The sequence below is a fragment of the Lagopus leucura genome, unplaced genomic scaffold, assembly GCF_019238085.1.
Source record: "Lagopus leucura isolate 7727_CA_CO unplaced genomic scaffold, USGS_WTPT01 Super-Scaffold_100002, whole genome shotgun sequence".
Taxonomy (NCBI): domain Eukaryota; kingdom Metazoa; phylum Chordata; class Aves; order Galliformes; family Phasianidae; genus Lagopus; species Lagopus leucura.
In genome coordinates, this window is record NW_024962263.1 from 26,664,054 (window position 1) to 26,678,770 (window position 14,717).

Sequence of the window (14,717 nt, forward strand, 5' to 3'; positions counted from 1 at the left end):
AAAAAAAAAAAAAAAAAAAAAAAAAAAAAAAAATACTTGGGAAGAAAATGGACTGAAAAAAGAAAAATTACAGGAGAGAAGAAATTTTGTCAGGTGCTGCTGAGAGCGTAAGGACTTCTAGATCATTGTAGAGTGGTTGCGTGCCATGCTGAGTGGTGGTCAAACTGGAAGATGAGAGCAGTTTTTAGCATACTCTGTAAATTTTGCTTTCTAACGTCTGGCATACAGATTACTTGCTTACATTTAATCTCGTTGATGTCAGGCTTTCTACCTGAGGTGGGTCATGCAGCACTGCTCCGGGGCTGGGTGCTTCAATATCTTTTATGCTGTGTTGCCTTAACTGGTTGTGACTGGAACATTCACGTCCATGAACATTCTGGTTGGCTCTACTCACGCAGGAATGAGAGAATTAGGTCCTTAGCAAGAGGGCAGTTGGTAGTAACTCTAAAAAACATAAGTGTTATGGGTAGGTTGGCTGTGGGATGCATATTAAATAGGGGAATAGTCAACTGCTCTGTAAGAACTAACAGAGTTAGTGATCCTGTTATATTTTAACGTGATATTCTGATATGCAGAAAATGTATGTTTGGTGATCTGTAATAAAATTTCAAAAACAATAAAATATGATGCCCTTTGAGGATACTCAAGTAATTCTCTATTTAAAGCTCTGCTGTGGATGAAAGAACATTAAATACTGGCTTACACCATTTTCATTTGTGCGGTTTTCTTAGAAATATGCAGTAAATTTGGTAAGCAGGCAAACCTGTTCTTTTTTCCACCTTTTCTCCCCTATGGAGGAAGAGAAAAATCAAGTTGTTGGGAAGGTGCAGTAAGGAGGTGGCAAAGCAAAGGGAAAGCTGGTGTTTGTAGGCCAGCACTAATAAGAACAATTACCACCAAATGATGTTTAAATGAAAGATGAGCTAAGACACTTGTGTAAGATAAGGATTTTTTTGAGTCTGTGCCAGAAGAACAGTTGAAGAGGGATTTTATTTCTGCAGCTTGATGCTGGATTACTTCAACTTATTTTTATGTATTTCCTTTCCATGTAATTCTGGAAACAGCAAAATGAGCAAAGTAATCTGTCCAGTAACTCCAGCTGAAATTACTAGAAATTTGATCAGTTTGTGCTTCCGATGGCAGTGTTGAGCAGTTGTAGCTTGTGCTAACACTGATAAACAAGTTCATCCTATTAAGATAAAATCACAAAGGTGTTTGGTTAGTTTTTGTTCCTGCTGGCTGTTGACTCTTCGACACATTCTTGGAGTTCAAGAGAGATGTGAACAGCCGTTTGTCCAAAATCCATTCTTCTGCATGGATTCTTGGAATGGGAGTGGAGGATGAGGAAAGAGCAGTTCTCCATGAGTTGTTTTTTATAAAAAGTAAAAAATTGCATTTGTGGTCTTGGAATAAACAGCAAAGAGATTTTTCTAATGATTTGTGGTTCTGCTGTTAGCTTTCTGAACAGCAGGGAGGGTGAATCTGGCATTTCTACCCCCTCTTAACCTTTGCCATTCTACTACTGCCTTTGGACAGTGGGGTTTAAACATGCCTAAGGGAAGTTTGCTAAGTTTGCTTGGGGTGTGTGTGCTAACTCATAGCAGTGTCTTATGAAGGAAAGCAGACTTCAACAAGTTTCAGTTGGCATGGCACAGTGTCTGTTGACTTTGTGTTATTTACCCACAGTGCTTCATGAGCATAATGACCAGTGCATGCCTGCAGGAGCAGACCACAGTGCACAGCCTGGGGCGCGTGTGTGCCTTGTTGTATGTTTCTGTGCTTTGCTCTTCTGGGCTCCACCCTGCCACCTCTTATCTGCAGTTTGGGTGTTGCTCTTGGATTGCAAGGAACTAAGAACAGTAGGTGAAAACAATAACTAAACCCTGCTTTTTTTTTTTTTTTTAATTATTATTCAATAAAGCCTCTGTTGTAGTATCTGAAGGCAGCAGTGGTAACTTAAGTGGCATCAGATAAGTGTCTGATAGTTGTCTTTCCTTGTTGCTGCTGTTGTCCTGTGGTTTCTTGGTCCTTAAGTTATATAATTTGGGGAATTGTAGAACTGTGTGGAATAGTGTACACAAGTAGCACACATCCTATGTTCATAAGAAATTTCAGTGTGAGTTATCACCAATGGGAAGAGCGTGCCAGAACTGGACAGTTTTGTGACCTTGTGCCGTTGGCAGAGATGCCTTCTCACTAGACCAGGTTTCTCAGAGCTCCATCCAGCCTGGCCTTCAACTATCCATGGGGGCATCCACAGCTTCTCTGAGCATCCTGTTCTAGTGCTTCATCACCCTCATAATAAGGAATTTCTTTCTAATATCTGCTTCAAATATACAAAATGGTGAACTTCCTCATTGCGCAGTAACAAGGGCTTGTTTGTGGTTGTCTTCTCAATGAAGAGAAGTAGATGTTACCTCTTCGTATGGGTTAGTGTTTAAAACAAGATGAAGTCATTCCCTGTGTAGTACTATTGAACTATTTCATCCTCTGGAGCTCAATGGCCTCACGATACCAGTTATTTTGGCTCCACAGATTGGGTGACTAGCCACACTGACTGAATTTGGTTACCTGCAGAAGATGTTGTGGAACTGAGCATCTGTCCAGTATTCCTCATTCCCTGGAACCCATAAGGAGCGCTGCAAGTGGTGTGTTTTCCCATGACAATCAGGAAATGTTGCTCCCAGGGCTCCCTAAGGGTTGAGGTGTTGGTGAAGTGAGGGTGACTCAAAGGGATGGCAAAGCTGGAGTTTGACAAGTCTGACCTTGTTTTGCCTGTTCCTGCTGAGGATCAGAGGCAGGATGACCCTCTCTTTTTGTCTGGTAGGGATTTGTGCTGACATGTTGAAAGGATGGGAGTGTGGTAAACTCTGGTTTTAGGTGTTCTAATGTTTTAAATATTTAATCAGTTTGTTTGCTTTTTCATAGCTGAGTTCAGTATGATTGCAGCAGTGTGACTAGTGCTTGTAATCTTATGGTCCTACTATGTGCTTCCTGTTTCTTTCCCTTATGTTTCCCCGATACAATTATCTGTGGGAAAACTCTATTTTGGGATTACTTAAAGAATTTCTAATTGTGGAGATAGATCACTAGGGTATCAATACATTTTCTTCTGTTGAAGCTATCATTCAGTTTCACTTTTTAAAGAGCTTTTGAGTAGCTTTGTGGAAATGATTAGTAGACAGCGTAAGTTTGCACAAAAGATTATACTGTAAGTGTAATTTTTATTTTCTTTTTTGCAATGCAATATACTTCTTGGCTCTTTTGCACGGTGCAGGAAGATGTGAATATGAGTAATGATTTGAAGGGACTGTCAAGAGAAATTTAAAAAAAAGTTTATGAAAAAAATCCCATACCTTGTGGTGTTAGAATTAATGAGCTAGGCTGTTTAACAACAACAGAATGTTGGTCTCAATTTTGGGAGAAGTAGGAAATATCGAAGAGTTAAAAAGAGTTGTAAAGAAGCGGGAATAACTTCTAAAGTGCTGAACGGCTGTCACAGTCATGCAGAACTGCTCAGTTAAATGGTTTATTTTTTGAAAGACTTTTCTTATAAATTTTGCCCTTTGATTGTCCTAGGAGAATGTACGTGCTAATAAGGGCTAATAGGGAATTTTAATGTGAGTTATGATCAATGGGAAGAGCATGTCCTAAATGAGCTAGCTAGAAGCTGTCTCCAGGGACAAGGAGAAGTGATGCGTAGCAGATAAACATGAGATTAACGCTGAACAGAGGGGAGAGACTCGACATTATGAATTGCTGCTAATAAGCACTAATGAGTGAACATCAGTCATTCTTTGTGCTGAAAAAGTCAGACAATTTACTAATTAAAAAAATAATCATAAGATATATTTTCTTTTTCTATTCTACCTATAAAATGAGAGTGTGAGTGGAGTTGAAGATGCACGGTAGCATGATACCCTATCATTCAAGAGTTTATTCCCATAATATTTACTCTGCTTTTGAAAGTGTTGCTTTGCTGCCTTCTGAGTGTGTGCATACAAGTGAGAAAGTCTTTTTGGCAAGATCCCTTCTTAAGTAAGGGAAACAAAAGATTCTGCTTCTTCCATTACCATAACTCCTATTAATGGATACAGTGTATGATGCCTTAAAGCATAAATGAATACTATGCTCAGCTGAAATTATGGAGATGAGATGAAGATAGGTAGAATGCACTATTTTTTCCTTTATCTTGTACATGAAGTACTTCCTGTTCTCATCATGCTTTTTATACACTAAAGTCATAGTACATTAGTAAAGCACTGTTCCTTTTTCCTAATTATGCAGTATAATTGGAAATCGTGGGCAAATCTCCTAATCTCCATAGTGACAGCAGAACATTTATCTAATTAGTAGTTTGCCTTTTGGCATTACTTTGAATAAATTAGCATTTCATTTTATATCCTGGGCTACTGGGAGAAAGTTTCCCAGAGCAGTATTTAGTTTTTCTTCTCTAAAGACTGTATTTTAAATTAGCATAGGTTAATAATATCCTTTGTACCCAGAAAGATGCAGAATAGTAATACTGTTGTTATTCTTAATGTCTGGGAGCTGGGCTTGGAGGTTCTTTTCTTTCTTTAATCCCCAGGAGTTAAAGTGAAAACTCATGTTCGCATTATTTGAGGTGCTCACTCTTTCACCAGGGGCCTTTTTTAAAAAAAAAAAAAAAAAAAAAAAAAAAATTGGAACAGGTTTAAATACAACTTCAGCTCCTTCCTCTACTCTTTCTATTTCTACAGAAGATGAACTTTTATTTCAGGATGTAAGCAGTGCAAAGCACGCAGTGGTGTGAGCTAAGTAAAAAGTTGTGTTCTGTCAGTTACATATTGAAAAATAGCTCTTCTATGGTATTTCTAAGGCAGCTAACTCAGAATAGCCCTCAGAAGATTAACAGTATTGTTTTCTTGCATATATAAATCAGTGATAGGAAACTGGATAATTAATTTATCTGGAAATCAATACCAGAAAAGTATGACTTCCTGGGAATTGCTGGAAGCCTAAAATTTTGATGGGAAGTTAATACAGGTGGTTCAGCACAGATGGATTCTCCCTAATTTACTTTTCTGGTGCTGAAAGGACAACAGCAAGAACAACTACAAAAAAACCATGAATGTGATAAAGGATTATTATTACCTTTCCTTGAGTTGTTGAACTTCTTTGAACCCTTGATATTGTTGTGATCAAGCATGATCTAGTGAATATGGATTTGGGATTGTTAAATTATCTAACACCACCCATTTTCTACTCCCTGTATGTGTTTGCTTTAAGTCTTGTCTGTGTAGATAAAAAAAAAAAAGGGGGGGGTTACCTAAATTAGAGGTAAATAAAAAAAAATATTGCTAAAATCTGATCTGAAACTTGTTTTACAGCTTGATGACTGCACTCTGCAGTTGTCTCACAATGGTACCTATCTGGACTTAGAATCCACTCTAGCAGAACAAAGAGATGAATTGGAGGGCTTCCAGGAAGATGCTGGGTAAGTGTTTACTGAATTTATCTAAATAAGCATGCTTTCCAGAAGCATTAATATTTCAGGAGTTTTTGTGGTTAACTTCGTGCATTTAGGTCAATGCAGAATTTTATTTTCTGTTCCTTTCCTGGAACATGAACATGTATGCCCCTCTCTTTCTGTGGTTAAGAATCTTATCCCCACCTACATTTACTTGCATGCCTTTTTTTTTTTTTTTTTTTTTTTTTTTTTTAGAGAAGCTGTATGAGAAAGAAATGTCAGAGTGACTGTCTTGAGAGGTCTAATCAATTGAATTGTGCTTTGAAACTTGGTGAATGTATTTTGTTACAATTCAGATCTTACTGATTTCATAATGACCGATGTAGAAGATTCTGTCAGTGGTGTTCTTGAAGTTATAAACTCGATTTATTTTTGCCTTGCAATTTGAATACTTGTACACTCTTGAAGAAGGAACTTGTATTGAGTTTTTCCTAAATCATTGCTCGCACACACCTGTTGCTATGGCATGGTTTTCCAAAATCTGTGGTGAGAATCAAAAATTAAAAAAGGATTAGCATCTATTTGTGTCTGTGTATATGTGTACATATGCATGTGTAAAACTTGCAATTTAGAAATATCTTTTCTGGGCCTTTTTAGGTGATTGTCTTGTTAAGGATGTATAATCAACAAGTCTAAAGCTAAATTTGCCTAAAAGATCTAAAGCTATTTTTGCCTTGTTTGTTGCTATATTGGACTACCTAGTTGTTATTAATTGCATGGTTGCCTTTTGGCATAGACTTCATGCATGTGAGTAATCTAGCTGTGCCAGAGAAAATTAACTGCATCCTTAATTGATCAGGGCTTCTTAGGATTAAGGGATGTCACCCTTTTGCTTTTATAGGTTGATCTACCTTTGGTGATAGCTCTCACATCTGATGATTATTTCTTAAAAATTTAAACTGAAAAATTGGGCTAGCCAACGATCAGTTAGTGCTTTTCCTGCTGGACTTCTCACTCAAAATTGCATGCAGCTTTCCTTCCACCTTGGCTTTAATTTGTTTCCTTTGGGCATTTTAAGTCCATGATATAAATAGTTACTGAAACAGGACTCTAATTCTCTATGTAGTGGCAGTTCTCGGGGCAGAATAGAGAAGGACGTGAAAAAAAAAACAAACCAACCCCCAAACCAAACATGTAAAGCTGTGTTTCTTGGAGTTGTGTTTACTGTGCTGATCTGAGCTGAAAATAACAGATTATACTGTGTATTTTACAAGTGTGTGCAGGCTTCCTCCTAATTGTGTAACCAGTTGTCAGTCAAGCAACTGAGTCTTCCATTGGCTTTCAATGTGAAGTCTGCTGGGAGTTCCTTCATTCCTGTGCCAAGATGAATAGAGAGATAGGAGACAACATATTGTGGTACATCATAAAAGCTTGAGATACAAATTACTATTGCATGAGTTATGTGAAATGGAGAGAACAGTCTGTATCTGTTGTCCCATAGCCCTCGTTTTTGCCCGTTCTCTAAAGTTATCTGTCTAGCAAATGTGGATAGATGGAAATACTATGTTCTCCAGCCTCAGCTGCACAGCTGCATGCCTTTAGTGCAACATCAGAATAGAGTGCTAGATGCAGTCACTTTTACTATTGTGACCCCTCTGATCCTGAGGTCTGTTCTACAGTCCTCTTTCAGACCTGCTTTCCTCGTCTTTAAGGTAAATAGCGTGGGTACTGGTAGTTGGGAAGGGCTGTAGTAGTAAGAATGGAGAGAAGGAACATTGAAGTGCGGTCTGTGGAGTAAAGCAGCAAGCAAACAGTGCATGAGCAGGAAGACACGTGCCTTGTTGCAGAAGGAAAGTGGTGAGTGCATGAGGGGATGATCCCATCAGTTGTTCTACTGAGATGACCATAGATAGATGCAAGCCTTATACAACATCTGTTGTATAATCCTAGCATGTGCTTAACCTGCAAGGCTGCTGAATGATGTGGGGGTTGAGTTTCCATTTAGTTGTTGTGAGGCTGAGGGTGTTCTGATTCCATCTCCCTCCACCCTGCATACGTAACTTTCAGGCTGGAGCCCCAAGAACTTATTGTTTTGATTGGATGCAGCACAGTAAAGTACAAAACCTTGTATTTAAGGGCAGGTAAAAGGCAAGCAGGTACTGCTGGTCAGGCAGACAACAAAGTAAAAGGAGTATTTGACTTGTCAGCAGCACTGCAGGAAAAGAGCTGATGTTTTAGGGAACTGGAAGCAGTGCTGATGGTGCTGTGAGAAAGATAAGGTGAGCCATAAGGTAAGACAGGAATGTTTTAAGACAGCCTGTGAAATGTAATGCATTTGCTATCTTCAGTACTGGTTAGGCTTCAGCTGGATTTCTGCATCCTGCTTTAGTCTGTGTTTAAAGAGGGAGTACGATGAAGATGAGCAAGATCAACAACTAGGATTTTAGAAGTCTATGAGGTAGCTTCCTTGTAGGACCCAGTAACTTGGTTATTTTGGAGTAAATGTGACTCTTGTAATGTTATCCAGAAAAAAAGGAAATATTCTAGGTATGAAGTAGAAAATGTAATCAGGAATGTCTCCCTCTGTACCAAGTTTCTGGCAAGCTAAAATCCATTCTAGGGACTTGTGGCTCTGATCTTTTGCTCCTGCAGAGACTGAGGCACTGAACTGGAATGCTGAGCTGCAGTCGGCTGAGGGCATTTGGGGCTTAGCGGCCTGCTTTCAGTGAGAGACTGGCTGCAGAAACCACTTAGTCTCTTTCTTTCTCTCTGGGTCATTTCAAGGTCCTGCTCTTAATCTTCAAAGCTTTTAATTTTCTGAGATTAGGCCACCTCAGGATCTACACCTTTACCATTCCAGAACTGTTGTGCTCATCAGGGTCACTGAAACTTGCTGAACTCTGAATGAGGGATTTAGTAGCTGGATATTCATGGCTTTTTTTCACTGTTATTTTTTTTTACTGTTAGGTCCTAAACTCCTATTAAAAATAACCAGAATATTCTGTTATTAGTTTTCAGCAACTTATCCCAAAGTATTAAAAAAAAAAAAAACCTGCTGAAAGGAGTCTTATGCTGAATGTTTCATTAACTTTAAAGCACAGATTTTTTTTTTTTTTTTTTTATGGGAAGAGTTATCTGTTTTCTCTTAGAAAAGTTGGATCAAGATATCAAAAAACCAGAGGTATTTGTATTCAGAAGGAAAGAAAAGGATGGTGGCAATTAGACAGTTTTATTATGCGTAGCTGTAAGTAACAGGAATAAGAAAGTCATGCACCTACACACAAGTTAAAGGAAGATGTTTTACTTAACAAAGAGGGAGATAAAGCACTGGCACAGGCTGCCTAGAGAAGCTAGGAGAAAGCACCATTCCCTGGAAGTGTTTAAGGCCAGGTTGGATAGGGCCCTGGGCAGCCTAATCTGATGGGAGTGGCAAGTCTGCCCACGGCAGGGCATTGAAACTGGATGCTCTTTAAGGTTACTTTCAACCCAAGCCATTCTGTGCATAAAATAAAAAATATTCTTTTGGGTAGTTCCTCCTCACTGCAGGAGAATCGAAACTTGTATTTAAGGAAGAAGAAAACCCAGCACAAAGGCAAGCTACTTTTAGTCTGTAGGGCTAACTTTGAGCAAAATGCAGGCTGGAATAGGACTCTTTTGTTGAGTTCACAACTTTAGATACTTAGCTATGGGACTATATAAAATCATTTCTAAACAACTTTTGCTTGGGATAGTGAGGATGAACAGCAGTGTGGCCAAGCTGGGGGACAAAGTCAATCAGAGCAATTGGTAACCTCCTTGCTTTTCAAGTTTGGCATGTATTTGTATTTTTTTTTTTTCTTTTTAAATTCATACTGCAAGTTATTTTTTGGCTCCCTAATTGTGTAAGGAGGTAATGTGGAGGTAGGCAGAATCAGCTCTGTTTCTTTAAGGTGCCTGAAATAGATAATGATCTTTTACTCAGTTTACTTGTGATCTTTTAGAATGAGCAAGTACTCTCAAGAAGTGTATGTATTTAAATTAATGTATAGTTGTCCAAATTTTTATGGGCATGTCTTAACAGACACGAATGGTAACACACAAAGTAACACGGTTCTAAATCACAGAATACAAAAGCTCTTTCAGATAGCATGCTGCAAGCAACGGGGTTTTCCTCAGGGAATGTTTTTAAGACCTCTGTTTAGCAGGAAGATTGTTTTGAAGTACTTCTGACAAATCATTTTACTGTTGTTTTTTTTATTTCTACATCTCCTTTTAGACTCCTTGACTCAAACTGATTGGACTAGTTGAACTTCAGTGTAACGTATCTTCTTACCTGCTTAGCCGTTACAGTTAACACAGCTGTGAAAAGGAAATCTTCTGTCACTTTTTAACAGGAAGAAATTGGGGATGCACTTGAAGATTGACTTAACTTTTGTCTAACAAAAATGATGTGATTTGTTTCGTGAAGCCACAGAGCAAACTAGCAGACTGTCCACTCACTTTGTATTATTTTGGACAGTGTATTTTTACTAGCGTACTGATGAAAGAGTCCTCTTTTGTCTTCTGTAGGGTTTCTCAGTTCAAATAAGAAAAATAAGGGAGGTGCCTGTGGAAGTCTGTCATGGTGTTGTTGCAAACTGCAGGGAATGAAATAGCTCATTGTAATGGTTTATTTACGTTTAGAAAAATGCATTTGATCATCTGAGTTTTGATACGTTTTTTGATGCTTAGACATTCCTCTGATGAAATGCCGAATCTGAAGACACTAGTGGATGATTGCAATAAATGCTTGCATAAAAGAAATATTTTCAATTTAAAATACTATCAAGAAAATCTGCTCTTTACTGAGAGGGCTGAAAGTTTAATTAAGCTGATGAGTATCTAGAGCAGGTGGAGTATGGAAGTATCTTGTATTTTGCTTAAGGTGTTCTTCATGTATCATGTAACACGCAGCTGCAAGGAAAGCAGAGGTTCAGAAATCTGTAGGAGCTCAGTACTGCATGGTGCTGACTAACAGAGTGACTCAAATGACAGTCTTTGATCCCACCTCTCATAGACTCTGAATAGCCTGGTGTGCTCAAGGGATTTCCCCAAGTGACCCCTCTACTGTTAATTATGCTCCTTGATTAGAGACCAGATCTATTCAGCTGAGAGGTTACAGTAAGTTATAGAAAATAAGGACTTATTATAGGGTAACAGGATTCCAGTCTGTGATGTATGAGGTAAAAACTGACTGTTCACTCAGTCAGTAAAGCTGAAACTTTACTGTTGCATAAGAAATTGCCATAAAGTTTTCAGTTTTCTTATTAAACTGTTTTTCTGGATGTATAAGTTAGGGCTTTTTTGCTCTCCTTCCTAAAGTTACAGAGCAGTAGCTGTTCCTACCAGTGTTTTCAGAACTTTGAGTAACTTTTTAAAGTCTTACTGTAGTCCTAAGATTGCTTGTTTATCAATTTGAATAAATGAGATGGAATGTTAAAATTAATATGCAAATGGAACTGTAGGTGTTTTTTAATATTTTTTCATAACAGGCAATCACTGCAAGCACTAGAAGTGCTCTGCAGTTTGCTTTTGTCTGATAGGTTGGGTTTTTTGTTTGTTTTGAGAGAGCTTGACTCATGATTTTAGAGCTTATGATTGTCAGTATTGAATCAGCTATGTCTCCTACTTTAGCCAAAGTTTACTCACAGCTGTGCTGTAGGGGGAATTAACCTATAGTGCTTTTTGGAGACAGTTAAAAGATCTGCTCTTTTTCTGTTATCACCACTGGTAAATATGTGGTTTGTAGTACATAAGTACACAAAATACACAAATGTGCTTTTTTGTAGCATTTTTGTTCAAAAACTGTTCAACTGTAAAAGTATTGCTAAAATACTATTGTGCTTAGCTCTTTCCCAGACTGTTGTATACTGTGTGAAGCACTGATGCAAAAAATGTGTTTCTTACAGCTGTTCCTAGGTCAACACTTTCTAAAAGTTTAATTTGGTATTTAGATTTACATACACACATAGCTGAGGAGCCCAATATTTTAAGGTGGAAACTTAAATAAAAGCAGCTTGTGAAAACAACTGGTGCCAGCTGTTCTATTTGAGAACAGTTTGCTTTATTGTCAAAGTCCTCTAATGGCTGCATTTGCACTCTGCCATCCTCACTGATGAGGAGGTTATGAAGTGAGCAGCTCTCGAGGCTTGGAAATGTTTCTCTTAACTGCATGCGGAGGAAATCCTTTCCTTTCTCAGTAAACAGATCATCTGCTAGTAGGGCTGCCAGGAAGGGCTGTAGAGCAGCTCAGAGGTTGACGCCTGCTGTGACAATAAGGATAAATGTGAGGATTCTGAGGATCCCAACTTAGAACAACAGCCTTCAGTAAAATGTTGTATACCCACTGTCTGCTGCTGCAACTGACTGGCATCTTTGCTCAGAATGTACTGACAGCCAAACAAGCTTGTGCTGACTAATTAGTAAAAGCTGTGAACTTGCTATGTGTCCTATTCTGTGCAACAGTTTATGTCCTTGCTTTTACACTATGGTAAATAAAAAGTAGGTTTGTATAAGCAAGTTCACGTTCTCATTTATACCATGAGAGTTCATCTGTCTGTGCAATTGGTGTGTGGTTTTTCTTTTCTTATTTCTTTTACCACTGATTAAACTAAGGTAATAATCTACTTCTGATTAAAAAATGAATACTAATAGTCTTGAATTTAACTTGCAGTGGTGAGCTAACAGCTTAAACCACTGCAAGTCTGGGACTAGCCCAGTCTTCTGTAATGAAGCTGTGCAAGTTGTGATTTCTACCAGGATTAAGACCATGACAGCACAACAAAATATTAATTTGCTTTTTCATGTTTACTGTTCAGTAATTGTTCCTGCGAATGAAACCATTAGTGGCCCAGCAATAAATACAGCCTATTTTCTAAATTAGATTAATATGGAGAAATAAGATTTGGCCTGAAGGCAAAATGTTGTTTAAGATCTTGTGTGTCATATTATGAAATAACTCTTGCCAAATATGAAAGTAGAAAACTTCTAAAAAGCAGACAATAAAGCCAAAGAAGTGAATCTATCATTCAAGGTAGAATTTATAAGCACATGCACTTAGGTACATGTATCCATGTCCTTCTGCAAAGTGGGACAGTTTTAAAATGGTTGTAGCTGATTCTGGTTAAACTAAGTGCATTCTGAGGACCAAATGTAACTGTCTGGTTAAGCTAGATCCTGTTGTTGTCAGAAGCACCAAAGGAGCTCTTTGCCTGAAGTGCCAGCTGATCCAGCTGCAGGAGATTTTTGTTTTACTTTGCTCCTTGCCACTTTGTCCCAACATTCATGGCTGGTTTTTCTGATTTCTTATTCAAAAATCCTGATTGTTTCAAGACATCTGTTGCTCTAAATGAAAAGAGGATTTAAATCAAAATCCAAATGCAACGTCAGCATTACAGTGCAGGTTGTATCAAAGCCAATGACTGGATGTTACTTAGTCTAAAGATGCCTGGGAAAAATCTGTAGCCAGCAAGTGCTACTAGTATGAGTGGGAAGTACATAACTGAAGGCTTGAACAGTGTTGGTCAAGTTGTGTTATTTTTGCTGAAGAACATGATGCAAAGTTGACAAGAAGTGAGGAAATAAGCCTTTTTTATTTTTTTCTCCACAAACAGTTAAATCACTACAACAGTGCTTCTAATGCAAATTCCTTTACTGTTTCCTAATTCAAAATTGTTTTTCTTCTTGCAAAAATAAAGATTTTTAACTTGTAAATGCCATCACTGTTTCACAATGTGACCAGTTAAACTTGCTGCTGAAACAAGTATATGAGGGTCAAAGTCTTGATTAGCTTTTGGGAATGGAAGGGGGGCACACAGCTTTGTGCACGAATAAGGACAGCTCTTGATAAATGGTCATTTAGACCGTGAAGGCAATAGGCAGTCCTTAATAACTTCCAAGGGCCCTTAAAATGTTTGGTTTGATGCATGGAAAATAAGCCATTTAAAACAGAAATAGCCATCATGATGATTCAGAAAGGAGGGGAAGGAGTGAGGATATTCCAGTTTCTGAAATACGTCTGCACAGAAATTTCTAAAAAGAAAAAAATGCAACAGATTTTCCACCATTTAAGGTTGCTGCATTTTCATAGTATGTGAAGGTGATTCATGTTTTTGTAGGGAAAAGATCATTGCTTTCTGGTGAGTTAAGCAGAAAACTCCACCCAGAACTTCATTAGTATTTGCTCAGAATATATTAGTAAGCATTAACATGCATTATTACAGTAGATCACGAAGCATACTTGTTGATTCTCTTTAAGGTTTTACATGACTCTTTTGAGTTTCTAGTTTTCTTCCACTTTGTCCTTCATTTCCATTCTAAAAAGGAATTCTTCCATTTTAAAAGGGAAAGGGGGGGAGGGAGGGAAAGATCTATCTGCATTGTTATTATTATGTATTGAGCTTGTAAAGAGCAGGTGGGTATAAAACATGACACCTTGTATTGACAGTGTGTAGTCCTTACTGGTACAGTTATGCAGTTGGTGAGCCTGTGAAAAACTGATTTTTTTTTTTTTCTTTTGCTGGCATTACAAGATCTTTCTTGATTGGTGTATAGGTTTTTAATAGGTAATGAGACAGTTCACTGTTCAAATGCACGTTGGAAAATACAGAACAATACAGAACAATATTGCAACAATTTGTGGGGGAAAGGAAAAAATGGGCACAAGCATCAACATACTTTGTTCCATTGCATACTGTTGTGTACACTGCTATCTGCAACATCTTCCCTGCCAAATTTTTGAGTGTATGCTGTGTGATTGAGATTTTTATGTGAATTAGTCAAATTAGATTTTTTAAAGCAAAATATGAACATGCATTATCTTTCTACTTATTTTTGTCTGCTCTTGTCCAATGATTGTTGCTTTAGTCAATATGTTATTGTCTAGAAATGCTCTGAGTAAAACCTGTGTGAAATGACTAGGTGACTTGCAATAACAGGCTGCAGATGCATTATGACTTCACTCAAGATTGTGAGGTGGAAAAAGTGAGATAGGGACAGAAAATCCTTTGAAGTCATTTAAAGATGAAATTTGTGTGTTTGCCTCCAAGTGCATGCTGTGCCAGAGAGAGCTGTTAATGTTGTCATCCATCTGTAGAGTATTTGGAATTGAATTTCAGCATTCGATCTTGCTTTTGCCGGTTTTGTCTTGAGCTCTTTTGTTATTTAACAAGAATAATGTGAACTGGAACGTGGCACTTGGATTGTTGAATGGCAATTTGTGAAGAACCTCAGAAAGGTTATTTATTTAGAT

General features: G+C 37.9%; 1 protein-coding gene across 5 annotated transcripts in view; it reads left to right on the top strand.

The window, feature by feature from the left end:
• Positions 1–14,717, top strand: part of FHOD3 (formin homology 2 domain containing 3) — a 359,344-nt gene that overhangs the window by 24,050 nt on the left and 320,577 nt on the right. For all 5 annotated transcript variants that reach the window (XM_042868621.1, XM_042868620.1, XM_042868617.1 and 2 more), the window contains exon 2: positions 5,370–5,476. In XM_042868621.1, coding sequence (XP_042724555.1) covers positions 5,370–5,476 — 107 coding nt within the window. The remainder of the gene's footprint in view (positions 1–5,369; positions 5,477–14,717) is intronic.